Here is a 25519-nt window from a genome sequence, read left to right on the forward strand (position 1 = left end):
CTCCGCCGCGTTCCCGACTGGGCCGCGCCCGGCGCCGCTCCCGGTGCCGCACCCGGAATTCCCGGCGCTCCCGGTGCCGCTCCCGGCGGTCCCGGCCCCTCACGCGGCGGCGGAGGCGGAAGTGGCGTGGCCGCCCCGCAGCCCCGGCTCGCGCGGCCGCTCCCGCCCCGCCGCGCGCGCGCCCCGCACGCCGGAAATCCCGCCCGCGCTTCCCCTGCCCCCGCGCGCGCCCCTTCCTTTCCGGGGGAACGGGAAGCGCCGCCGGAAGCGGGCGGGGCGCGAGCCGGCGCGGTCGCCACGGCAACAACGGGGGGGAGGCGGGAAAGGTGGCGGGAGCCTCGGGGCCCTCAGGGCCGGGGGGGCGCGGGGGGAGCCCCGCAGGCGCCGGCGGCTGCCCCGGAGCGGGAAGGACGGGGCTGGGACACCGATGCCGCACAACATGAGCCCATGGGGAGTCAGAGCGGAAGCACCGGGGGGTTTTTCCCGACCCCGCAGTGTTGTGGTGTTTCAGTACAACGCATTATGTCTGCGGCGTTTTCTCCCTGCCGCAGCAGCTGCCGTGTGCGGCGGCTTCGAGGGCTTCCAGCCCCAGTGAACTCAGCTGATTTCTTAATCCTCGCTAAGAAGCCCCTGAGTGACGCCCGAGTGTTCTCATGTGCGGGACAGGGACACGCGGAACCCCCGGCTGCGACAGCGCTGCGGAGCCACAGCGGCATCCGGCCCTCAATGGGCTCCCAGAAAATGGTCACGGCCCCACCAGAGCTCAAGGAGCGTTTGGATAACGCTCCCAGCACAGGGTGGGATTGTTGGGGTGTCTGTCAGGCTGGATGATCCTTGTGTATTCCTTCCAATTTAGGGATATTCCGTGATTCATGATTCGATGATTCACTGTATCAACATAAATTCAGAGCTTGTGCTTGCCCTGTTCTCGTATTTTGAGACTTTTTGGCAGCGTTCAGTACCACTTTGTTATGAATTTATTACACAAACAGGCACCAAAGGAGGATGAAAGGGGCAAACAGCACACAGGGAACAGAGAAAGATTTGAATGTGACAGATACAACAGGCTCAGTGCTGGGTCAGGCAGTGACACCTTTATTTCCTCTGCCCTTAAAAGATCATTTCTTGGTAAGAACAGTATATTGGGACTTGTCCAAATGGGTTTGAACCTGCTACTAATTGTGAAGAAACAACGTCACTTTTTCTGGTAGTGAGAGGTGCCCTTCCCCTGGTAAATAACTGGGAAAGTACTGAAGAACTAGAATCTTGGGCCAAGAGAAGTTAAAGATCCATAATCCCAGTTTCAGAGTCATTATTAAGAATTACTATCCTGAACATTCCCAGCTGAATTAGTCTTTAAAAGCATAAATTTAGTTTTCAGGTAAGTGACCCAGTAAGCATTTTAAACCCATGCAAATTAAAGGTAAGCTACTAGAATATTTCCTTAACTGAAATTGGGAGTGGGAAATGTGATCTCCAAGATGAAGCAGATAGGTGGGAGGGTGGCGTCTCTGCAAACACACATCCCTCAGGGGCAGCACATCTGGTCCCACAGCTCGGGTACTGTAATCAGCACCAGGGCTGGGGCTCAAATGCCGGTCTAACACTTGAAACCAGTTTTCTGACCTGTTTTCCAGGACTCCAGACCCAGCTGCACAAGGCACAATTTGCTGTTGTACCTCTCACAGAAAAAGCCTCTTTAAAACTGCCAAAGATTATGTTATGCAGTAGGAATCATTTAGAATAGGTGACAGAACCCACAAAGCAGCTGGATGTGTGCAGGACCTGTACAGGTGCCCAGCTTAGGACAGAACTTTCTGGTGCTGCAGTTAGGTAAATTAACTGACAAGTGCCTGCATGCCATTAGCAAGCACTTCCTTAAAATTCCTTGGCATTATTCAAAAACCCAGTTACAGCTCAACTGCTAAATCATTCATTGGCTTAAGGTCTGCCCCTGCACCTTTGTAAAGTAAAACAAAGAACTCCTCCAACAAAGAACTCAGAGGATGGCAAACAACCTCCAGTTCTGGACCCTAAAATTCAACCATAAGCTGCTGGCACTGGAGAAGACTAGGATGTTTGCAAGAATTGCAAAGCTGGGAAATGTAAAACATGATGGGAAATGTAAAACGTGAGGCAGTGCAGAAACCCAGAGGATCAAGTTTAACCTCAACCCAAAAGGAGTCTGAAATCTGTCCTTAAAGCACCTCAGAGCCATGAGCCTCTGAAGCACTCAGTGAGGCTGGAGGAACAGCAGATTTTGATACACTTTTCTATTATCTAATAACCCAGGAGCCTGAAATCAGTCAGTTCTCAGGTCACATTTTAATGAAAAGTGGAATTGTACTGTATTCCCAGAAGTTTTAAGCACATATTTGTTTGCTTAAATGTTTCTGTCATTGAACTGAGATCTGGATAGCGAGGTGTGTTGGATCCTCTGCAGTGTCTGATGCAATTCAGCTCCAGTCAGCATTTCCCTGTTTGTCCCCCAGCCTTTCCCAAGGGAATGGCTGGGATGTGCATGTCCCTTCCCCACAAGATGTGACTCAGGAGTGTCACCCCGACATATTCACATTGCTTTTATTTAGGTCTTCTGCCAACAGTTACAGGGTAACAGACACTTGGGACTGCAAAGTCGAAGTTGCAAGCAAAAATCAGGACCAAGGCAAAAAAAAAAAAAATCCACAAAGGCAATTAAATCAAATCCAATATAAATACAATGTTCTGGAGCTCTTTAATCATATGCTTTCTTTAATAAAAAGGTGGTTAGGATCTTACAGTATTTTCTTTTGGCCTAATCCAAGGATTTTGTTACTCTTCACCAGTCTTAATTCCACACATACAAAAAAAAAAAAAATTGATATTCAACCTTTAAAATATAAGCCATATTTTCTTAATAAAATAAGTTTTGTGCTGCTGCTTGTTTAGTAAGTACTGTACATCAACTGTTCACGGCTATTTAACAAATGGACCATACAGAGTTCAAGCTAGAGCAAAAAAAAACCACAAGAAAAAATAACAACCCAAACGGAGCGTCCTGTAAACACCCTATGTACAGTCCCACACTTGCTCATAGAAAGGAGGTACGAAAGGGGCTGGAAATCAAACACAAAAGCACTGGAGTCCTGGAAATTTTCTTTCACAACTATTGAAGTGCAAATCACTCAGTCAAGATATGAATTTCACTTATTTATTGCTCTCCTGGCTGTCTGGCTTTCCCTTCCTGAAACAATCACATTATTTTATTTCACACTGATTTTCCAAGAAGAAAACCTTCTGCGAGGCAACACTGGATGCTTGGGCTGTTTGAGACATCGTGTGCGATCCCAGAACACCCCAACTGCCCTACAAGCTGCAGGGAGAGGGCAGAGCAGCCCTCCCACCCCGTTCTGTTCAGATACAAGGGAAACAACAGCATTCAACAGGTAAATGAAAGCTACTTCTCTTCCCACAGAACTGCATGCACTCGGCGACACTCCCAGTCGCGGTGGAACTCGTGCGCATGGAGAAGGCAGAGACTCGGAGCTGCTCGGGATGCCCGTGTGGGGTTTGTGGCTAACTACAGATCCTGATATGTACCTGGGGTAACACCTATCCGCTACAGGCAGCAAAATGCACCTCAACATGCAGCTACTCATTTGCATCTTGGACAAGAGAGGGGGAGAAATGCCGATGCCGGAGCGCGGAGAGGGTACGGTGCATAGTCCAGTATAGAAAACATGCGGGTCACTCCAACCTCTCTAAACTTCTTTAAAGTGGAAACAGGGTTTAAAGGGCACAGCAGCTACGAGTTTGGCTTTTTTGTTTATCCAAAACCATGAAAACCCAATGCAGAGGGTGAAATAAGGGCAGAACACGATCTGCAAGTCAACAGCTGAGAGTTTCAGAAGCTGTGAAGCTTTTGTGTAGTTAAAATTGCTGTTAAAAGTAGGTGCTACATCAGCAAGTCTTCATTCATAGTTTTCTATGAACAGCCACCTTACAAATGAGTGCAAATCTTAAAGGTCCATTTTACATTTCAAGTCTCAAGGTTAAAAAAAATTGTTACAGAGCAACAAGCTGTTTCTGTAAATGCCCACACTATCTCTTTTCAAATGGTTAAAAATGGCACGTGCTATGCCACAGCTACTAAAAGACATTTCAGAATTCTAGACCCAACTAAAACACTAAAATAAAAACGAGGAACCAAAATACCTTTGCCCCTCACTGCAGAGCAGCAGCCAGGCGCGTTCCGGTGTAATGCTGGTGAACAAACTGATTTGCAGAGAGAACCTTGACCTTGACCCCGATTTTATTCTTAATGAGGAGCTTTCTAACACCAGGTGAGCAGGAACAGCCCCTCTGAGATTGTTTTGCTTTCAATGAACACAAGCCAGAGTTCGGAGGATGAGATGGAGGTGCTGATTGGTGTCACTATGCAGGCACTTGTGTAGAGGAATGTAGGCTTCTCATGTTGACACTTAGTGTTGATGTGTTCCCTACGATCTAAAAGCCTTCCTAAGAGTTCCCTATCTACTGACCACGGATAGTTCCTGGTCTCCTCCCCATCACCTTGAGGATATACAGCAGTGGAGGTTGACACAAGGTGCAAAGGAGGATTTGAACCAAACACTGTGGTCTCGAGGAAAACAGGACTGTGCTAAACGTAGGATCTTCACCAAACGTGACATCAGTGGGCTCAGCACTTAGTTTGCATAGCATAATGATGTTGTCAACTGTTCACAAACACGTTGCCCCAAAAGAAAATGGGAAGAGTGAATTCCCGGGATTAGGACAGCTCAATGGGCCAACATGACCGGTGTGGTTTTCGTGAAGGCAAGGCAAGTTTCAACGTCAGAAAGTACAAACCAAAGAGGTGTAGATGTGCTTCTGTCCACGCATGGGCCAGGGGCAGCGCTCGCGTGGGGCCGCCTGGGAAACGCGTTCGGCAGGAAAATGATACCAGAGCTCTTCCCCTCAGAGCGTGGCAGGAGCGTGCGCCTCGTTTGCCTCTCGAAGGAAGCGCCGTGAACACTTTCATAGAAAAAACCCCAGATAATGAGCCTGGATGATACCGGTACTGAGCTGCCACCACGGCCCCGCCACCGTGCGTACGGTCACTTTGCAGCAAAATGGGTCTGAAAAGCAGTGACCAGGTTCCTGTGGGGAAAAAGGCTGTTTTCCCAGTACGAGCACAAATCAGGACTTTCCCCCATGACAACAACAGGGGATCATTCTAAGGAACAATCTGGTGTGCTTTCAGAATAAAAACCCTGGACATGAGACCATGACACAAAGAGCAGCAAAACCTAGCAGCAGAGAGGGTGAGAGCCTGGAGGTGCTGGAGGTGGGGGTGTGGCAGGTGGGAAAGCAGCCGGCCCGGGCAGACACGTGCCAAATGCACATGGGCAATGGGCACTGTGGAGCACCTGGCACAGCACAGGCTGCAGCACTCATCGGACAGAAACGTTGGAGAGCTGTGGCGTGAGCACACAGCCTCAGGAAGTGCGGGGATGTAAACTCTGAGAATGTTAATGACTTGTGGATTTTGGCAACAGACTCGATATTGTATAAAAATAATGTTTAGTAAAAAAATCCCGGTGTCCATCATAAAAATTCGGGGCGGGGGTGGGAAAGAAAGAAAAACATGGATAGCGCTTTCTGTCCTCATGGGATGGAGATGCCCCCATTTGTCAGAAACAGTTTTAAATAACAAGTAGTACATTGGAAACAAAAATGGGTCAGCAGCCATTAAACGTGTCCTGTATGAAAGTGCACATCTTTCAATGGGGTTTAACCACTGTGAGGTCATGATCTGACACAAACTGCAACTGAGGACCGTAGAAATTAACTCCTTCTGATGGAAATATGGACCACCATCAAGACAAGATTACTAATTTCCTTACAAGATTAAAAACATTGAAATTTTGCAGCATCATAGTAAGGCACTCACCCATGGAAAAGTCTGTGACTGTTGCTTCGAGCGGCAGCAGCTGACTAGCTTGTAACACGAGGAAGACAGTTTTCAGTTCTGAGCTAAGTGCTAGGGTGCCTTACATTATCCGGGGGGGAATTACTCGGGGGCGGGGAACTGTTAGTGTTACAATTCTCCTATAAACTAGTTGGTTGTTTTATTTCCCCTCAACCCATTAAAGCATCTCATAATCTAAAATATTAGTTTTATAAATCTAGTCTTCTGTTTTAAGGCTCTAAAAATCCCCTCCCCCCAACCCCCACAAAAAATACCTACCAGCGCCTGGTGGGCAACGGAGGACCAAAGCCGCCAGTTCACAGTCAGGAGTCTCTAGTATTGCATCTTAAAAATGAAAACCTGCTTCTGCCTCCCGGGAGTTTTATCCCTTCCCTTGAATGCCTTCATGTGTTTGGTCAGGTCAAAATTTTGCAAAGCCAGAAAAAATTAAAAAAATAATCGTCATCATCATCATCATCATCAGTCTCTTCCAATCCTACAAAGGTGTTGGATCGTTCTGTCCCGTGGTGCTGGTCTCCTGCCTCGAGTCGACACTGCCTGCCCTGCAGTGATTTCTCATTGGAAAAAAAAAACAAGGTGTCCCAATGCTTCCTTTTTTGTATGGCTCCTACAAATCTGAAAGCTTTCTTGAGTGAGGTAACAAAAGTTAGGCTTTCAAGCAAAGTACATGGTACGTAAAGTGTCCTGATGAACCTGCACAGCCTTCGCCAAGGCCTGGGGGTCTCTGCCGTTGCTCTGTCCAGATATATGGCTGCCCTCGCCACTGAAAATCAAGGAAATCACTGTGTAATTATTTCATATTTTCCCCCCAGGAGCACTGAAAAACTCCCCTGGAGATGGGGATCAGCTGAGTGCTGGCAGCACAGGAAGTCACCTCACTGCAGTGCACAGGGATGTAGTGCATGCTGGTGACCGTGCCTGTACTGCAGATTCCAGCATCTTGGCTCAGACATCCCAGGAATGCTCCCACAAGCCTGGGATGAGCTCAGAATAGGATTTAACCCTCCTTTATCCCCGTTCCCACCGTGCTGGGCCTTAAGAAGATGCAGCTACCTGCAGATCTTCCCCAAGAAAGACTCTGCTGGAGCACTCTTGGACACAGGCACTTCCAAACATCAAGGTCCCCTGCCCATGCCTGGCTCTGCCCTCCCAGAGCCACGGGCTGTGCCCCTCACCTGTCGTGCTCCTTGTCCACAAGGTGGTACCGCGCCCGGAATGCCACCAGCCTGGCATAATAGGCTGGGGCCGGGATGGAGACGGAGCGGGTGCAGCGCACGTAGGTATGGCACAGCTGGTACGTGAGGATCTGCAGCTCGTCCGCCGTGAACCGGTTGTCATCCCAGAGCACGTAGTAGTGGGACGGCCGGCTCGTGCCCTGGGAAGGAGGGGGACGGTGTGAGAAGTGCTGCTTGCACCCAGATGCAGCTGCCTCACGTCCCCATCAGCCCCTCCCTGATCCAAATGATCTGTCAGCCAGCCTAGGCAGGAGGGATGCCTGTGCCTTCCTGCTGTGAGAACCCCACATGGCAGCAAGGCAGGAAAGCCCTTGGCACCAAGGTGCAAAGCAGTACTAATGCTGCTGCCTGGTGCCTGCTCATTCTGTGCCAGACAGCCCGCTGCACCCCTACTGCATCTCCACTGCATCTCCACTGCAACCCCCATCCCCACTGCATCCCCACTGCATCCCCCACTGCATCCCCACCACATCCCCACCGACCCGAGCCAGCTCCCGCTGTCTGCTCAGGGGAGGGGAAGCCAAGCAGCCTCCCTTCAGGAAGCAGCTGCAGATTACACGAGTGCAGTTTTTCCAGTCTGGTTTCTGACTAATCTTGGCTGCCTGCAGCCAGGCAGCTGCAGAGCAGGCAGGGATGGCTGGCCTGGCTCTCTTGCCCACGGCCAGACAGCAGGTCCCTGCTGACGACCGGGCGCCCTGGCGAGCCCAGCACACTCAGACACCAGCTGACAAGCTGCTGAACTGCCTGTTCTGAAGGAGGAAAATCTCTTAGGGGAGACCCTTGGATCCAGGAGAGAAACTGAGAACGTGCCACACAATGCAGCAGCAGCACGGACCCGGCACCTGTTTGCCAAACCATCACAGCGGCAACTCAGATCCAACTATCCTCAAATCCAACTGCTCATGTCTCCATGCTAAAGGGTGGCTGTGACAGGCCCAGGAAAATCTGCACAATCTGCAACAGCAGCCAAAAAACCCAGCAACATCCCAAGAGCCAGCCCTGAAGCACGGTACCTGAATGCCTGCATGACTGCACAGGTAGAAGTCAAACTCAAAGGGGTGGGTGATGTTGGTATCCACTGTTGTTCCTGCTGGGATGTTCCCACTCTTTCCAATCTGCAGGGAATAGAAAGAGACAAGAACTGCAGAGTTTGGTTATTTCCAGTTGCCAAGAGCATTGTCCTCAACACAGCTGCCCTGCCACAGGACCATGGTAGAGGGTCCCCACCTCTGTTTGAGGTGTAGAGACGGTCTCCAAGGGCCCATTCAGGGGGGACAGAAGCATCTCACCCTACTCTGCTCCCTGCCCAAATAGGCCTGCTGGCATTTTTTGCAGGCATCAACACCAGGCATGACATGGAGCCATAGCATGGGAAAGAGAGCAGCAGGGTGAGGGCTGAGCATGGGCCCATCCTACTACAGAGATGAGGACTAAGTGAGCAAAACACCAGGGATCTCTGGAGAGCATGTGCTGGAGTCTGTGCCACAAGATACTGGGGCTTTTACATCCTGATCAAAAACTTGAAGAAGATTAAATCTTCCTGCTTGTGTGGAGCAGTCTGGTTAGACTCAATCTGACCATTAAATTCAGAGGAAATCTAGGAACAGCGACTGCAATCAATGTTACTGCAGAGCACACACAAACAAGCTGTGAGCAAGCAAGGGGTTATTCAGCCTGTCACATCAGCAACTCCAGCTATCACCAAAACAACAGATGTTTTCAAGCTGACAGAGGCTATTTCAAGAGTCACTAGGATCATCAGCACCCAGTAACTCATAATAATAGCAAACAGCTGGCTGGGGTTCTAGAAGCAGACTAGTCCATGTGGCTGCAGAGTCCACTGAGCAGCACGTTTCATTCAGAATGAGCTCTCCCTGCCAGTGGTGAGATTTCCCCTCAGCAAAGCCAGGGCTGGCTCTTCCATCAGACAGGGATGAATCAGCCGCCTCCAGCCCTGGCAGCCGGCAGCACTCACCCTCTCGTTCTTGTCTGCACAGAAGAGACGGGTGTGATGCCTCTTCTGGACAACAATGTAGGTGATGCCAGGCTGGTAATCCTTTTCCAGTTTGATGCAGGCATCTCGGATTGCCAGGAGCTCATAATGAAGGATCTGGAGAGACAAGGGCACACAGAATGAGGGGACACACCAGCATCCAGCTGTCCCTGGGCACCATTAAGGAACCTCACGGGAGCTGGTGCAGCCCTGATGGCCAGCGGGGATCTGAGGGTTCCTCACCTGTGGGAGCTGCCCCTCAGGAACACCATCGCGGTAGAAGATGATCCTGGTAGGTTTGAAGCGTGTGGATTTGTAGAACTGGATAAGGAGCTCCCTCACCATGTAGGACAAGTCCTCAATGATCTCTTGGCGAGGACGCTGCACGCGCACCGTGGCACAGTAGCGGCTCGGGTGGGCGTCCATGCTGCCCACAACCTGAGGTGACAGACAGGCCAGGCCCACATTTAACCAGGAAGGACAGAGGGGATGTGGGACATTCCCAGCCTCCACCTGCTTCCCACACACACAGAGTGGGCAGAGCATCTGAACTCACAGATCAGCAGATTTGGGACAGCAAATACTGTACAGGCAATCAGTGCCCAACAGGACATCCCTGGTCGTGGCCACATCCTGATGTCACACTCTGCCATGCCCTTTTAAGCATTTGTGGGGATTTCCAGTGAGACAACTTCGGTTGTGTCACTGAATGTTGTGGCTGTGGGGGACTGCTGCTGCTCTGCCCTTGCTTCACTTCTCCTGCCTGGCAGTAAGAGGGGGTAGGGCTGCCCAAGAAGCCAAGGACTGCCCCAGACAGCCACAGGCTGCCCAAGGGCATGTTGGGTCAAGTCACTGCATAGCAGCCATTGAGCAGGGAGTTCCCACTGCAGTGCAGGCAGACCTCAGACACGTCAGAACAACAGGTCAGGGGCAGCTGGGCTTGGTTTAGGCACAGCTTAATCAAGTGCTGGCCCATGCTGGGGAGCAGACACCCAGCTGCCTCACTCCCACGCGGTGTGCTCCATATCCCCCAAACAGAGAGGAAGCACCACAGACTCTACACCCTCAGCAGTGAGAATCTGCTGACCCTGCCCTCCCCAACACTTTCACTTTCGCTTTGCAAACAGCTCTGGGGTTGGGGCTCCCCCACTGGAACCAATGTGTACAATAGAAACTGTTCCTTTAGTTTCAGCCACAGACCCACTGCTATTGTCCGATCAGCAACATACCAAAGACATGGTCAAGTTGAACCAAAGGCTCTACCCTTCTTCTCCCCTGCAGCTTCAAAAAAGTTTTCACAAAAATTAAGAAAAAAGCCCCAGTGGTCCTGCACAAATCACAAAATATATTTGCAGAGGGGAAGCTCTGCCGCCAGGAAACAGACTGTTCTGTCCCACCCACACCTACAGCAAACAGCCCAAAGCCTTTCCCAACCCCTTCTAATTAAGAAAAAAATACTCCTCCAAAGATGCATTTGCATGCCAAGGAAAACCTGAGCTGTGAGTCCTGGAAAGTTAAGAACTTAATAGGAAAATGCTGACGTGCTAATCCTGCATGGCAACGAGCACAGGGCAGCATCTCCCAGCCCAATGGAGGGCACAAGCTGTCCCTGGCCCTTGGCACCAAGCAGCACTTCGCTCCAGGGATGCTCATTATTAATTTGAGAAGGCAAATCCTCCTGCACAAAGGGCTCAGAAGCTCAGTCACCCCAGTTTCTCCCATGTCCCAAACCCCAGTTCTCTAGAGGGGGAAGGTCCCTGAAGGGCTGCAGCTGCACAGGGATGCCCCAGGACGACTCCAAGCAGCACCAAGCTCCTGGCACTCTCAGTGCCACGCTCAGGGCCAGCACATCACGAGCCCCATCTGGTGGCAGCTGCCACTCTCCCACAGCTCTCAAAAATTGCAGCTTCCCTGCACAGAGAGGCAGGAAGGGATCGGGACCCAACTTCCCAGGACTGGGATAAAGACACCTGACAGGGTACAGGCCCACCCTGAGAAGTGTCATTATGGGGACAGCAGTCACCCATGGACATGTCAGTCCCATTCCAGCTCCTGCACTCTGCAGGGTTTTTGGGCACCAAGCTGTGAACTTACAGCCGTTATGGAGGGTTTCTTCCCATCTCCTGCTGGCGGGTGAGTGACATCAGCGCCGAGGAAGATCACCGGCTGCTGAAAAACGGCAGAGCTGGTGGGAGAAGAGAGAAAACAAGTAGTCAGCCTTTGGGGCCATCTCAGGGTGATGTAGAACCCAATGGAGATGAGCAGATGATATCAAGGCTATATCTCCTGACCTCCAATTCTGGCCTGGACACATCAACAGCTCGTTATCAACAAGTAGAAACAAGTTACAAGTTATGAAGACCCCCTCTTCTCCATGTAAAGCCAGGCAGGCAGCACAAGGGATTTGGGATACAACCCCAAAACTAGGAGAGGCAGTGGCCCTACGAACCGCTGGTGAGGCACAAGGATGTTGTTGATCCCGCCAAGCTTGACGTTGATCTTGAGGCAGAGGTTGGAAAGGGTCTGTGGGGAGGTTTTCACCACATTCTTCACCTGGACGCACTGTGTGGCCATTCCCAGGAGAGTGTCCCCAACACGCTTCACTTCAGCTGTGGGCAGAGGAAGCAGGTGAGCACACAAACAATCAGCCCCACACCACTTCCAGCAGCACCCTCAGGAATGGGGAGAGAGAGAGCCCTGCAGGACAGAAGCCAGCCCTCCTGAGCCAACCCAAAGCTCTTCTCTCTGTGCTCTCCCCAGACGCACCGTACACAGGTGTCTTCCCTGGCAGGATGACAATGATGAGCTGAAGCCCTGAATAGGTGTTCTTGAGGTGTCTGAACATGGGCTCCACGCTGTCTGCACCCTGGGCATACTTGCAGAAGCAGGGCTGGCCCTGGATCGGCATCCCGGCGTCCTTGGAGATCTTGCGCAGCTGGTCTGTGAAGTTCCTGTGCCAGGAGGAGAAGCTGTGAGCCCTGAGCCCTCCTGCATGGAGCCCCACGGCCAAGTGCTGCAGCACTGGACAGAGACAGGGCCATCACATCATCTGTTGGGGCTCTATGGCACCCAGCACTTGCATGGCACGGGAAACACAAGACCAGCACATGTCAGGGCTGAACTGGCTGCTCTTGGTGCCCTCTTACCCACACACTGACTCTTTCTAATGCAATGGAGATGAGCCCTTCTGCCTTAGGAAGCTGGAGCAGTGGGGAACAAACCTGCTGCCTGCAAGAGCTCGTTTCCAGGTGACTGCAAAGCTATGCCAGCCTGCACTTACCACAACTCAGCCACACTCTGGATTTTTTGAATGCCAAGGACTGATTTGATTTGGTGAGAACCAGAGGGAACACAGGGCTCCTAGCTCTGCTGCAAAGGGATCACAGGAGGAATGTGATGTCACTCCCACCTGCACCCAGGTGACGCAGACATGGACACTCTGAGCTCTTCCAAACCTCAAATACTGACCATGCCAAACACCCAGAAGAGACACACAAAGCGTTCACCTTGATGCATCCACTCTCAGTCAGGAGAAACCTGAGGCCCCAGAAGAATCCAAAACCAAAGTGACCATTTCCCTAAATCAAATAAACTGTTCCTGTTCTGTGTCACTTTGCTACAGAAACATATTCTCTAAACTACCAAAGCTTCTCAGAAAGCCCAAATCTTCTCTGTAATAACCCATGGTAAATCAGGACACTTCCTATATTAATTACATCATTTCAGATTATTGGGGAAACTTTTAATCCTCAAAACCCCTTATCTCTGGAGAGATTCAGACTAGAAGAGCTCAATACAGCTTTAAAGCTGGTGTTGGCACTTTGATCTCCCACTACTGCAGCTCCCTGATTCAAAGAGTAGATTGAGGAGAACCTGACTGACAGCTCACAGGTACTCATTCCAACCTGGCCGCTTTGTGATGGCTTAGGGACCATTTGCAGCTGGGACAGTTAGGCTCTCTGGATAAACCAAACACAATAGGAACTGGACACTCCACATCAGATTGGTACCACAAGCAGTGGAGCTCCCTGCAGCTCCCGCACTGGCAATACCATCCCCTGGCTGCAAGCAGCAGTGTGGCCTCTAGAGCCATAGCCCCTCTGGCTTCCCCCACCCACATGGGCTGCCCCTTTCCTTACTTCAGCACCTCCTCTCGACACTGCTTCTGCGGGGCAAAGCAGGCAATGGCCCAGACTTTGATCTCAATGCCGTTGTAGAACTGCTTCCCTCGCATGTCCCACACGCCCTGGTTGGGAGTTGCAATGGCCCGGTTCTGCAAGGCAAACAGAGGGTCAGAGCGCAGCCGCAGCCTGCCCGGCCCCGCAGCCCCAGAACCCCTGCCTGGGCTGGGGCTGTGCTCCCTGTCCCAGTGCTGGAGCTGACTTCCCTGGCGATGGGCAACCCACAGCCTCAGCTCTTCAGCAGTGACACAAAATTCACCCAAGCTGCCCTATGCTGGCACCCCTCTCCTATTCATCTCATCACCAATGACTCTTGGCTACAACTTTCAGAACCAGTTATATCGCAATAAGTTCAAAAAACACAAAGCCAAGGCACTTTAATAAAATATTCCAGCTCTAACATGAAGATAACACAACTTTTGCTCAGTAAGAATGTTTCCAGGTGTTGACAGCATCTCCCTGCACAGTGCAGCACAGCTCAGGCTGCCCCACTTACCCGGCCTCCATACTGCAGGATGGGAGCTGGCAGGACCCGCCCTGTCACCTCCGTCATATCATCCTTCACCTTGATCCCAAACTCCTGAATGTATGGATCCAGGTTGTAGCTGGCATTCTTCATCTGCAAAGGGAAGGAAGGGCCATGGGAGGCAGTAAGACCAACTGCTGCATCCCAGGCAGCTGCAGCTGGCCAGATGTGGGCACCTGAAGGCCTCTTCTCCACAGAGCTGCAGGTGGAGCAGCTCTGACAGGGGAGGGCAAGCAGATCAACACTGAGGCCCAAACCCTCTGCTGCAAAGTGACCCATGGGGACCTGATTTTGAAACACACTAGCCAATACAACTAACAGCACAGCCTGCTCCTGAGATTCAAGATTTCAACAGAAAGGTTCAGAAGGTTTCTTTCTTGGCAAGAAATTTATCAAGAGTCTCAAAAGGAATACCAAGTGTCCCTGGCTTCAAAAGCCCAGATGTACATGTTTGGGGAACAGCAGCCCTGTTAACCAGTGGACAGGCACAGACAATGTTCCTGTACTGCAGCCCCACATACACCCACAGCCAGGGGTGTGTCTCTAATCTCTCTCCCATTTTTAGTTCCAGCTCCCTTTGGGTCAGGTTCCATCAGTGCAAGGCCTGAATTTGGTGCATGCACATTTGCATGGTCTCATTGAGCCGGGCTCCCCTGTGCCAGTGTCCATTACACACACACACAGGCACCTCTGCACAGGGATTCAGTGGGAAGAGGGGGATAAAACCCCAGCATTAACCTCACCAACACCTCAGATCACAGAGCAGCTGAGAAGCAGGACCATGGCAAAGTCCACCAGGACATGATGCCATAACCTGCCACTGGTACCAAGCCCTGACCCCATCTCCCAGGGACTTGTGTCACATACCAGGCGACTGATTTCCTCCTGCCTGTCTGGGGCAGACCTGGCTGTTGCTTTTATCATGGTTGACGTTTGATTGTCCGTGAGCTTCTTGATGCACCGCTGGCCTGCCACGATGTTACACACCTGCCCAGGGAGGGGACAGACAGCAGCCATGTGTTGGAGACAGGTAAGACACAAGAGGACCAGAGCTGAGCACAGCCTCAAAACATAGGTGCCAACACTCACCTCCAAGGGAAGGTATGTGTGTTTCTGTTCCTGGCCAACCTGGAGACAGGGCAGGTGAGGGTATTTCAGCTGCAGGTTGTATTTCTGCTTGAAGTACTGAGCCACTGTGCACTCCACTGTCTGACCACTCTCCAGCTGCAGCGGGAACCTGGCAGAGGCAGGACACGAGGGATGCACCTACTCAGAACAGACACTTCCAGACCTCAGATACTATGTACTGTGACTGAGAAGAGGGGGCTGCCAGGCTCCCACCCTGAACTGCCATACAACAAAACAAAAAGCACAACAGTGGTATTTTCAGAAATGGAGTCAGGAATACTCTTACCCCAGCGTGGGACTGAGGTGCCTAAATAAAGCTCTCCCTCACTAATCCAGTTAATCAGGGCAAATGTTTATTGCAGGACATGCCATACATGCCATGGCTGGGCACAAAAATACAGCACACTGCCACTCAGGAGGACTTCTGTGCCTCATGTCCTCCCTGTGAGCTGAACTGAACTCCAGTAAAAGGACAGGTACAGGACAGCAGTTGCAGGGTGGGCAGAGGGAGGCAGAAGGGGAACATTTCACTTCAAAAACAGGGGGGAAAAAAATAAAACTTCCTGGCTGCAGGGCTGAGAGGTGCCACGACAGCCGCAGCTGGAGCACAAACCCATCCTCAGCCAGCACCAGCTGCTCCCAGCTCCATAAAGAGCTCCATGAAAATGCAGAATTGGCCTGATACTCTGTAGAGAACCAAAACTACAGGAGAGCCAGGCTGACTACATCAGCAATGTGCCTGCTGTGCTTGCCAAGCCCCAAGGCTGCGACCCAAGGATGTTGGTGCACAGGAGACACTGAGGGGTGCCTAGGCCCAGCCTGCTCCCAGGCACACACAAAAAATTCCAAGGCAGACACTTGTGTTAGCCCCTGATAAAGTCTTTGCTCTGGCAGTGACTATTTTAAGAATGAAGAAAACCAAACCCGGAGGTAAAAACTAGGACAATTCCTGGCATGTCAGCTCCCGCCCGCCGCCACACTCTGCCTGCCAGACACAGCATCCTCTGCACTCCCATCTCCCTGCATCCCACTCCACACATGGCACAGGGCTGCAGAGCCTCAGACATGTCTCCTTTTGCCATCAAAGACTGGAGCTTCCTGTGCAGCTCTCCCTAATGACACCAGCAGCTGTTAACAAAGAAAACAGCGTGGATTTTTGCAAGGGCATCTGCCCACCCGCCTTACGTCTGGTGGCTGGCTGGCCGTCGGGTAACGTTACACACACGGTATTTCCTCTTCATCTGCCCACAGTGGGTCACCTCCACCTTCAGACCTGATGTGAGACAGGGAGACACAGCACAGCCATGGTGAAGATGGGAGCAATTTCCCTTTGCCCAACTTCCTCACGACACTGCCAACAGTTTCTTTGACTAACTTCCTGCTTGCAGATAGCAACAATAGCATGAGGGAGGCAGTGGTGCCCCAGAAGACATTAAAAATGTGGGGTCCCCTGTACCCCACCTTCCTGCAGGGGCTAGGTCAGACACAAGCCACAGCCAGTGTCAGGGGACAGGCTCCAGAGCTCCCTGGGGGCTCTACCTTTGATCTCCTTGGTGAAACGCACTCTCTGTGAGTCCGTCAGGGGCTTGGGCTGCTCGTCAATGTTCCGGATGTCCAGCACCTCACACATGAACTCGATGACAGGCTGGGCTTTGTAGAAGGCAGTGGCTGACACTGTGGGACAGACAGCATGATGTGTCTCTGCTCTCAACCAGCCTTCCTAAATAGACCCAGCCCTCCCACTGCAGCTCCCCAGCATGAGAAATGACATCACCATCAATGTTGAGCATCATCTTCCACATGGCAGGCCGGACTGACTGGTGGAAGCCAAACCAGACCTCCCTGCCCCCTCCCAGGGGGTGGTAGTAGCCTTCAGGTGGGGAGAAGAAGGAGCGGCCGACAGGAGTGTACCTGTGAACCAGGGCAAACCATGTCAATGGCACACACTGGGCCCATGGCAGCACCCCCAGACCCCCAAGCTGGCACTCACCCTGCCAGCTGCATCACCCCCTCTATTTCTTTTGCAGGAGCACCCAAGGACATAGCTGGCACAGTTGCCTCCTCCAATGGCTGTCAAGGCCAGTCCCAGCCACAACAGCCTGCCAAGGGCAGCAGTCCCCTCCCCTCCCTGGCACAGCCCCATTGTCCCTCAGTGCAGGTACCTCATGGAAGCCAGGTGCCTCATGGCAACATCCAGAGCCTGGACGGACTCCAGTGGGACAGGGATCTGCCCGCTGACCAGGGCCTCGTGCAGCATGCGCCAGCTCACGATGGCCATCCATTTGATAGAGACCTTAAATATCCTGTCCTTGCCTTCCCCTGGGATTGTCACCTCAAAGTCAACCTGGGTGCAGGAGGGAAGGGACAGTGACCATGGCATCCCTGCAGGGATGAGGTGGGGTGATTTTCTGCCCCAGGCAGGAGGGAGGTCACAGTGCTCGTGTGGGGATCACTGGCCCCTCTTACCCGCTCGTTCCCAATGGGTAAGGCTGTGACAGTGTAGATGTTCTTCTTCCCATCATAGACTGGTTTTCGGTCACCAAAGATCTGTGGTTTGAAGTGCTGCACCATGTACTCCACGACTTCCCTAAGCAGGCAAGACAGAGGGGCAGGAGGAGAGAAGAGGGAGGTTTGTTTTGTCACTGTCTTTACAGCCTGATACCTTCTGCAACATGTCCAGTGCACCCCAGCCTCCCTGCCTGGGGCAACTGAGAGCAGAGCTGAGACCCCTGGGGCAGGAAAACCCCTGGACAAACAGCCAAGTGCTTTGTCCCACAGCTCAGTACATTGCCTTTGTTAGAAGGAGTGTACATGGCACTGGGGGGAAGAAGGAGCACACATGGCACAGGGGAACGCACAGTGGCTGGTGCTGCTACAGTGTGACTGCACACACAGCATCTGCTCACCAGCCCTGGGGGCACAGAGCTCCCCAGGCTTCGAGGGCAGGAGGGGACAGGCAGCGAAGAGCACATCAAAAAGAAAAACAAAGAAAAGTACACGATGGCCCAAGGTCTGCACTTGCTATTTTTAAGTCAGGGATTGTTGCCAAAATAGCACAGCTGCTTCAGAGCAGCAGGGACTGTGCTGAGGCTCCAGACCCCTGACGCTCCCAGGCCAGGAAGCTGCACTGCTGCACAAACACGGCTGGGGGGTCCAGCCACCTGTGGGTATCATGCAGTGCCACGACCCCAGACACTCCTGTGACCCCTGCCATAATGGTCACCCTAATGGCTTCTACTGCAAAGACAGAGACCGGCACTTACAGAGCCTCCACCAGGAAACTGGAAGCAGGGAACCAGTGCCAAACCTCTAATACTTGCCTTACCTGTTGACTCTGCGTGGACATTTATCAGGTTTGATATCCACTTCATAATGATACACATCGATCTTGGGAATGTCCACTTCAAAGTAGTTGGCCAGGAGCTTGATGGGCTTCCCGACAGTTCCTATCCCAGGCCGACGCGGCGCTTGAAACACCTGCTGCAAGGGGGGCAGGTATGCGCCTGCAGCTGTGGAAGAGAGTACAGGTCAGGAGGGCTGCCAGGGACCCCATACTCACACAGACAGACAGACAGACAGATCTCACAGTCACAGTGCTCTCCATCACCACATCCTGAACTAGAAGGTCTCCCCCTACCCCTCCTCCTGGCAGGAGGTGGCAGCGGCAGAATTCGGAGCAGCACACCAGGAAGCAGCTTCCCTGGGCACCATCTGGGGAGCGCTGGTGCCAGCTGAGCTGTTGAGGGGCAGTGCCAGGGCACAGCAGCTCCACCAACTCCCTTGGCACAGGGTCCAGCACTGCCACCTGCTATGGGAGAGCAGCACAAGCTCCATCATCACAGCGCCCCTTCCCAAAGAGATGCAATTCCCTGGATACTCTGTCAGCAGGGACATACAGACACATGCATTTCCCCTCCATTCCCCAGCAAATTCTGACTCACTGCTGGAGGGAGGATGCCACAAGAAACAGGAAACTCATTATTCCATCTGCACTACACAACTGTTGAACTGCTGGGTTTTGCAAAAAACACAAAACAAAACAAAACCAAATCCAAACCAATCCCAAATCCCCACCTGAAGCAGTGTGAGGACCCGTAAAGAGGGAAATACCAGTTTTCCACAATTCCCATTACACAAACTCACTTATGAAGTTCTGGAGATGCAGGATGGCACCAGCACATGGCTACAGGACTGAGCTGCATTTCTAAATCAACAGCACCCTCAGACTAAAATGCAACTTAGAATATTGCCAAGGAATTATTCCACCCTGCTGAGCTCTGCCCTTCCTGCTCCATTCCCACTTTGCCCATCTCCACTCCTCCCAGTCTGCACCTCCTATTTGTTCCTCAAACCTGGGGAGGTCCGAGCCAGCAGGGCTGGTGCGGGGATCGAGTGTGGGGGTATTCAGAGCGCTCCATCTGCACGGCCAACTGTCCACGTCGGCCCACAGATAACAACCCAGCTCCAATTCCAGATCCTGAACACATGGTGCTTTTAGCACCCCTTTCTCCCATCCACTTTCTTTTTAAATCCAAATTTCCATTCCAGGCTAAAAATATCAGAAGTAGAAAAACAGTAGAGCAGCAAACTAAGCTTCAAATTTGCCTTTTACTTTTGCACCCAAACTTTGCAAGACTTTTCCTGTCCATGGAAGGCCCCTAGTGCTGCAGGACATCGAGGGGATGGGAAAACTCTTGTGAGTGTCCAGGGGCTGAATTGCAAAAGTTAATTCTCCAAAGCCAACCTCTGCTCCTGCTTCTGCTCTGCAACAGGAGCTCAAGAGACACAAAATCTGCCAGCAGCCCCAAGCCTGGGCTCACCTGGCCCCAGCACAGAACTTGCAGCAAGGTGGGGATCCTCGAGTCCACTGTGGGGCTCAGACCCTGCAGGCACCCACAGCTGCCCCAGGACAGGGTGACTGCCAGCCACCTCCGAAAAACATCTGCACTGCACTTCGGAAGCAGCTCATTTGAAGGAACTGATTTTCAGATAAGCTGCTCCCTGTGTAAGTCATGTCTCCACATGATTAACATTTCTTGGCAGTGGCCAGCTCCCTAGCTGCGTGCTGATGCATTTTTAAATCATAGCTCACAAGCAAAGAGGTATTTGCCAGTGCTGCTGGAGCCTCCGGTCCCTGAGTTTGAGAGAGGAACCATACTGCCCACCTGCAGGATCTGTCAGGGGACAGCAGCTCTCTGCTGCCTTTCCTGCAGCCTCAAGGCCAGTACCCACAGCTTCTCATCCTCTGGATCATCTCACCCCCCGAGACAATCCTGGCAGCCATGTGTGAACAGGACCACACACAACTCCATATGCCCGTGGTAACCCCGCAGATGCAGGGAATGCGGGGCAGTGGCCACAGCTTGACAGCTGCTCAGTGGCACTTGGGTGCTCAAGAGAAGCTGAAGCCATTTAGGGGCTGGCAGGAGCTGCAAAGGTGACATCCCCCACACCAATCCCACACTTGGCACTGCTTCAGTCACTCTAAACGTAAGGCTTCACCATGCAAACCCTTTTGCCAGAGGATCCCCAGATGCCTCATGAACATAACACCCTGCAATTAGGCTCGTGAATCACAGGTGAAGGAAGGAGCCAGCCTCCAGCAACACAAAAGTTGGCTCAGAATTTTGATGGGACATAGAAGACACCGCAAATGCAGGGTAAGATAAACAGGCAAAAGTGGCCAGAGGGAGCAGCACCTGATGGCACAGGAGATGCTCTGCAAAGATCAGGGCAGGACCATGACCAGCATCGAGGATGGGCAAGCTCACCCCTGGGCCGATTCCAAGAGTTTTATTTTGGTGACTACAAAACGTGGTCCCTGAACTCGACAAGCCAAAGCAGCTGCCCAGGCAGCATCTCCAGCACGTGAGCCAGGCTCTCACCCAGCTTTGGCTGCTTCAGCCCAGCTGGGAGACACCCCAAAACCCTTTGGTGAACATGCAGGCTTGGCTCATCCTTTCACATGCCACATTCCTGCCCTGGAGCACTCAGGGCTCCTCCATGATTTTTTCTCAGTGAAAGCCACCCTTCTCTGGATACTGCCAGGGAATCCCGGACAGCTCGACTGTCATCCCCAGGCACTGTATGCCTGAAGCCGGCTCAGGACACCAGAAAAGGAGCCAGCAAGAAGAAGCCTCGTTAAAAAGCTACCCAAAGTGCATGGAAACACGGGGTTCCAGCACATAGTGGGGCTCCAGCACATAGTGGGGCTCCTGATGGCGGGAGTTGGCTCCTGCATACCTCGACTCTCCATGGCGAAGCTGCACAGGCTCCCACTTTGTCATGTAAATGCGGGCGCCGGGGCCGGGGGCTGCAGGGCGAGTGTTGTTCCTGCAGCACAATGCGGCCAGTGAGCGGGATGAAATCCGCTGCCATTAGAAATTCCGCGGCCCGGGAGGAATCACAGACTTTCGCACACAAAGCCGTGCCCTGGGGACGCGCCGGCGGCGGAGCATCGACGCCCCTGTGCCGGGTACCACGGGCAGAGACGGCGGCGAGGGCAGAGCCACCGAAGTGAAAGCAAGTTTGAGGTAATTAGCGCTGGAATACGCTTTGTTTCTGTTATTTATTGTAACAGCTGGGGAACACGACCCGCTGCCCAACAGCTGCCTGCGCCGGGCGAAGCCGCCGGTGGGACGGCATGAAATTACCATGTCATTGAAATCCTCTCCAGCGCCGCATTCAGCCGAGGGGCCGCGGGAACGGGGCCCAGACAAAAGGGAGTTTTATTGCGGCGGCGGCGGCGGGTCCACGCCGGCCCCCTCTCCGCACACCCATCCGCCAAAATACAGCCGGGAATCGGAGAGGGGCAGACGGGGCCGCGGCACAATAAATGCCACCGGACACGCAGCGTGGTCATCTTCACCCTGAGACATCTCCCATCCTAAACCACCCTAGAACCCGCCGGGAAGTGAAATCCCTGTCGGGGAGCAAAGCAAGGGAAAGGCAGCCGCTGGGGAGGGTGAGCAATCAGCATTCCCCATCTCCAGGCTCGACACCTTCAAAACCACTGGCTCTAAGCAGCGACCGACGCCATTCCACACAGTCCAGACTTCAAAAAGCCCCATCCCAGCTCTGCCAACCTAGACATCGCTGTGTGTTCCTTCCCGAGTGACCTGAGCACTGACAGGGTCACGCAGCTGTGGGTGCATTTTGGTTAGACACCACACTGAGTTTCAGCAGATGATGCACACAAGGGACAGAGGCTCTGCAGCCATCAGAGTTCAGCATTAAACCTGTCTGTGCACCAGAGCCTGGCTGCTGAGGGCAAGGCTGAGCTGCCCGAGCTCTGCCCTGCACTGGGATGGCTGCACGCAAAAAGTTAACCAAAAAGAGACCTAAACTGTTTTACTACAGGACTGACATCTGAAAACTGACGAGTTCTTTGTATCCTTACACTAAAAATTGCAAAGGACACTGCTCTGCTTCCCACCTGGAATCACGGGTGACACCCTAAAGTGCCAGCTATAAACCTGCCTGGCTGAATGGGTGTCCCTGCACCCTGGGACATGCAGTCCCACAGGCTGAGCGAGCAAGAGTGTGAAGCTGTGGGAGCTGTGACAGAGCCCAAGGAACAGCAGCAAGAGCGGTGCCAACTCCATCACACCCCACAAGGGGCTGTACTCCAGCTGCTCTGGCTCTGGAGAGCACCGTGGTCATGCCCAGCAGCGTGGTGATACCGGCAGTGTGGACACAGCTTAATCATAAGCCGACCTGTGAGGGTCCTGCCAAGCTGGCCTCAGCTGTCCAGCAAATCTCTTTTCCATCCCTCTGATGGGGTTTGAGAAGCACACCGGGTGGCACATCCAGGCTGCACACTGACTCTGCACAGTGACCCCGGGGTAACCGCTAATGGCAGCTGGGCCGGGCGGAGGCTGACACCCCCTGCCCAGCCCCGCTCGGTCTCCCGCTGCTCCTGCACTGCCCAGGCAGCAGCCAGGGACGCGCAGAGCCAGGAGTCGCAGACAAAGGCGGCCCCCAGTGCCGGAGGGACAGGACAAAAGCGACGCCGGCTCCTCTCCATGTCCCACCGCGGCCCTGCAGTGCCACCGGCTCCCGGAGCGGAGGTTGAACCGCCCGTGGCTCCGTGCGGATCACCCTGCCCAAGGAGCAGCTTCTCTGACTGATTTGGTTTCCTCCTCGCGTCTGCCATCTTAATAACTTGTCTGTGTTTTGTTCTTCCCAGGGTTTAGGGAGAGGCTGCAAAGAGTGTTTAGAGATAAACCATCCGTGCTGTGTCTCCAGGCAAGGTGCTTCTCCTGGCTTTGTTTCTTGGTCTAATCCCGTCCCAGAACCAGGCATACGCAATTTCGTGTTTCCTGAAGATAAAGAGCCCCAACAGACGGAGCAGCTTTGGGGTTTTTGCAAGGTTCAGCACAGGAAGACAACAGTTGAGATTAACAGCCTTTAGGAAGTTTGCAAGGAATAAAGAAAACTAAAAGTTATGGGAAAATAAGTTTAGTTTTTAAAACCACTGCATGTGTGTGCCTCCCTGAGTGCTGCCTGTGGGTCAGATGTCCTGGGTTTTACCTTTCCAGGCATCTCCATGTTGGGCACATCCAGGCACACGCCAGTTTCTGCTTTATTGCCCTGATAAACCACAGCATCATCAGAGCTCACATGCAAGGTTCAGTCCATACCCAGGGTCTAGCACAAGCAAAGGGGTGCCACAGCAGGGCAGGATTCACAGCAGCTCTGACCACATGGGGTTCATGAGTCCCCTGCCCAAGGGGTGAACATGGGTGGGAGGAGATATCCAGCCAAATTTGGGGACAGCAGGGGAAACTCCCAAGGGTGCAGCAGCACAGCCCTGCTCTCAGTGCTGACCTCACAACCTCACAGGCCCAGGGACTGAAACCCAAACCTGTCCACCGAGTGCATCCCCATCCCAACACATGAGATTCTTTTAAAGCACCTTAAGAGCATCATTTCAGGCTGGGGCAGGAGGGTGCCCGGCAGCATTATCTGCATGGCCCTGAGGCAGCAGCACTGCTATCGCCCCAAGGCGCCGGCAAAGCCTGCGGTGCCGCCAAATCACAGCTTCCAGAGGCCATAAATCAGCCCAAACACAAAGCACCAGCAGCCAGAAGGTAACGCAGAAACCGGGAGATTTCTGTGCCACACTTAAAGTAAATATTGTAAGAAAGGACTGAAGTTTACAAACACTCAGTAGGTTTATGTCAAAACCTCACCAGGCTGATGTGTTATGGTTGGTGGCAAACCCACCAGCACAAGAGAGGTGGCAGGGCAGCGACTGCCGATTCCACTGCCCTGTCCCTCGGAAGGGCAGCAGCTCCCCATCCCCATCGCCCCGTGCTTCAGCAAGGCAGTGACCTGCGTCTCCATCACCCCATCCCTCACTCTGCCTTATTTTAGGCACCAAAATCCTGCGGCTCAGCAGCGCAAGCTGGCGATGCTCAGACCAGGCACCGGAGCGAGCAGCAGCCGATGCGACAGGAACAGGTCTCCAAACCCCCCGGGAGCTGCCCGGCACGAAGGGCACTGCCAGCCGCTCCCGTCCGCAGCCGGGGCAGGGGACACGGGGGTACAGGGTGGCTCTGGAGCTCGGTGCGCGGGGCCATGCTCGGCCCCGGCTCCGCGCATGCCCTGGCACGGGCAGAGGAGACGCTCCGTGCTGTCACGGCACACGGCGCCGCCGGCCTCGGGCCAGCTCCAGCCTGCGCCCCGCTCCCTGAGCTCGGGGAACGGGGAGCTGGGGGATGGATGGGGAGCCGGGGGATGAAATGGGAGCTGGGGGGTATAAAATGGCAGCTGGGGGGATGGATGAAGATGGGAGGTAGGGGGAATGGAATGGGAGCTGGGGGGAAGGATGGGGAGGTGGAAGGATGCTCCTGCTTTGTGCAGAACAGGCCCCTTGAGCAGGGCTCGCTCCGCGCTGTGGGGACCTGCGGCTGGACGTGACCCCGGCCCTGTGCACCCTCCTGCGAGGTTCCTGCGGGTCCCTCCACCATCCCTTCCCTGCGCCCGTACCGCTGCTGCTCTCGGGGCACCCGGGGGACGCGCCTGCCCCGCAGCCCCCGCCGCATCCCCGCTGCTCAGACCCCCGCGCTCCTCCAACCCCGATCCCCGGCATCGCCCCCGCACATCCCGCGCCGCCTCCACATCCATCGCCACCCGCCGCGGTCCCCTCTGCACACCCCTCCACCGCGCTCCGCGATCCCCACCCGGTACAGGCCCCCTGGCCCCCGCCGCACACCCGCCCCCCGTTCCACCGGCCTCATCCCTTTCGCCCCCCATCGCCCTCTCGGCGCTTCCCGGCGCGCAGTGCTCCGACCTCCCCCATCCCCGCCCGCGGTACCTGCTCCCGAGGGTCCCGCTTCCATCCCATCCACGCGGGCGCCGCTCCGAGCCGGGGGCCGGGGCAGGGCCGTGCCGGGGGCCGGGGCCGGGCAGGGCCGGGGCCGGTGCCGCAGCCGCCTCACGCCCCTCACGCCGCGCGCACGCGCCGCCGCCGCCCGGCCC

The 25519-nt window shown here is 53.8% G+C and overlaps 1 protein-coding gene across 2 annotated transcripts; it reads right to left on the reverse strand.

Moving 5' to 3' along the window:
• Positions 1–2563: 2563 nt before the first annotated feature.
• LOC117007389 (protein argonaute-1) lies at positions 2564–25435 on the reverse strand. Of its 2 annotated transcripts, XR_004420127.2 has the most exons (20): positions 25356–25435; positions 18360–18543; positions 17501–17621; positions 17197–17378; positions 16809–16945; positions 16574–16708; positions 16220–16307; positions 14996–15143; positions 14774–14893; positions 13877–13999; positions 13339–13472; positions 11966–12150; positions 11649–11808; positions 11294–11384; positions 9443–9637; positions 9182–9316; positions 8220–8321; positions 7147–7346; positions 6230–6734; positions 2564–5013 (listed from the first exon to the last, which is right to left on the reverse strand). XR_004420127.2 is itself a non-coding variant. In XM_033080516.2 (19 exons), exons 1-19 carry the CDS (start codon positions 25378–25380, stop codon positions 6626–6628), a joined length of 2574 nt encoding a protein of 857 aa, XP_032936407.1. In that variant the 5' UTR covers positions 25381–25435; the 3' UTR covers positions 2564–6625. The 2 variants fall into 2 exon arrangements, 1 of the variants encoding a protein (XP_032936407.1); XM_033080516.2 differs by having other exon boundaries at positions 2564–6734.
• Between the last annotated feature and the right edge of the window lie 84 nt (positions 25436–25519).

Source organism: Catharus ustulatus, chromosome 26 (genome assembly GCF_009819885.2).
Source record: "Catharus ustulatus isolate bCatUst1 chromosome 26, bCatUst1.pri.v2, whole genome shotgun sequence".
NCBI lineage: Eukaryota > Metazoa > Chordata > Aves > Passeriformes > Turdidae > Catharus > Catharus ustulatus.

Coding starts and splice junctions, on each gene's coding strand:
- LOC117007389 (XM_033080516.2), bottom strand. CDS start 25,380: ATGGAAGCGGGACCCTCGGGAGCAG. Junction 18,544..25,355: donor AGCGGGACCCTCGGGAGCAG/GTACCGCGGGCG, acceptor TCTCTTCCACAG/CTGCAGGCGCATACCTGCCC. Junction 9,638..11,293: donor AGAAACCCTCCATAACGGCT/GTAAGTTCACAG, acceptor CTGTCACCTCAG/GTTGTGGGCAGCATGGACGC.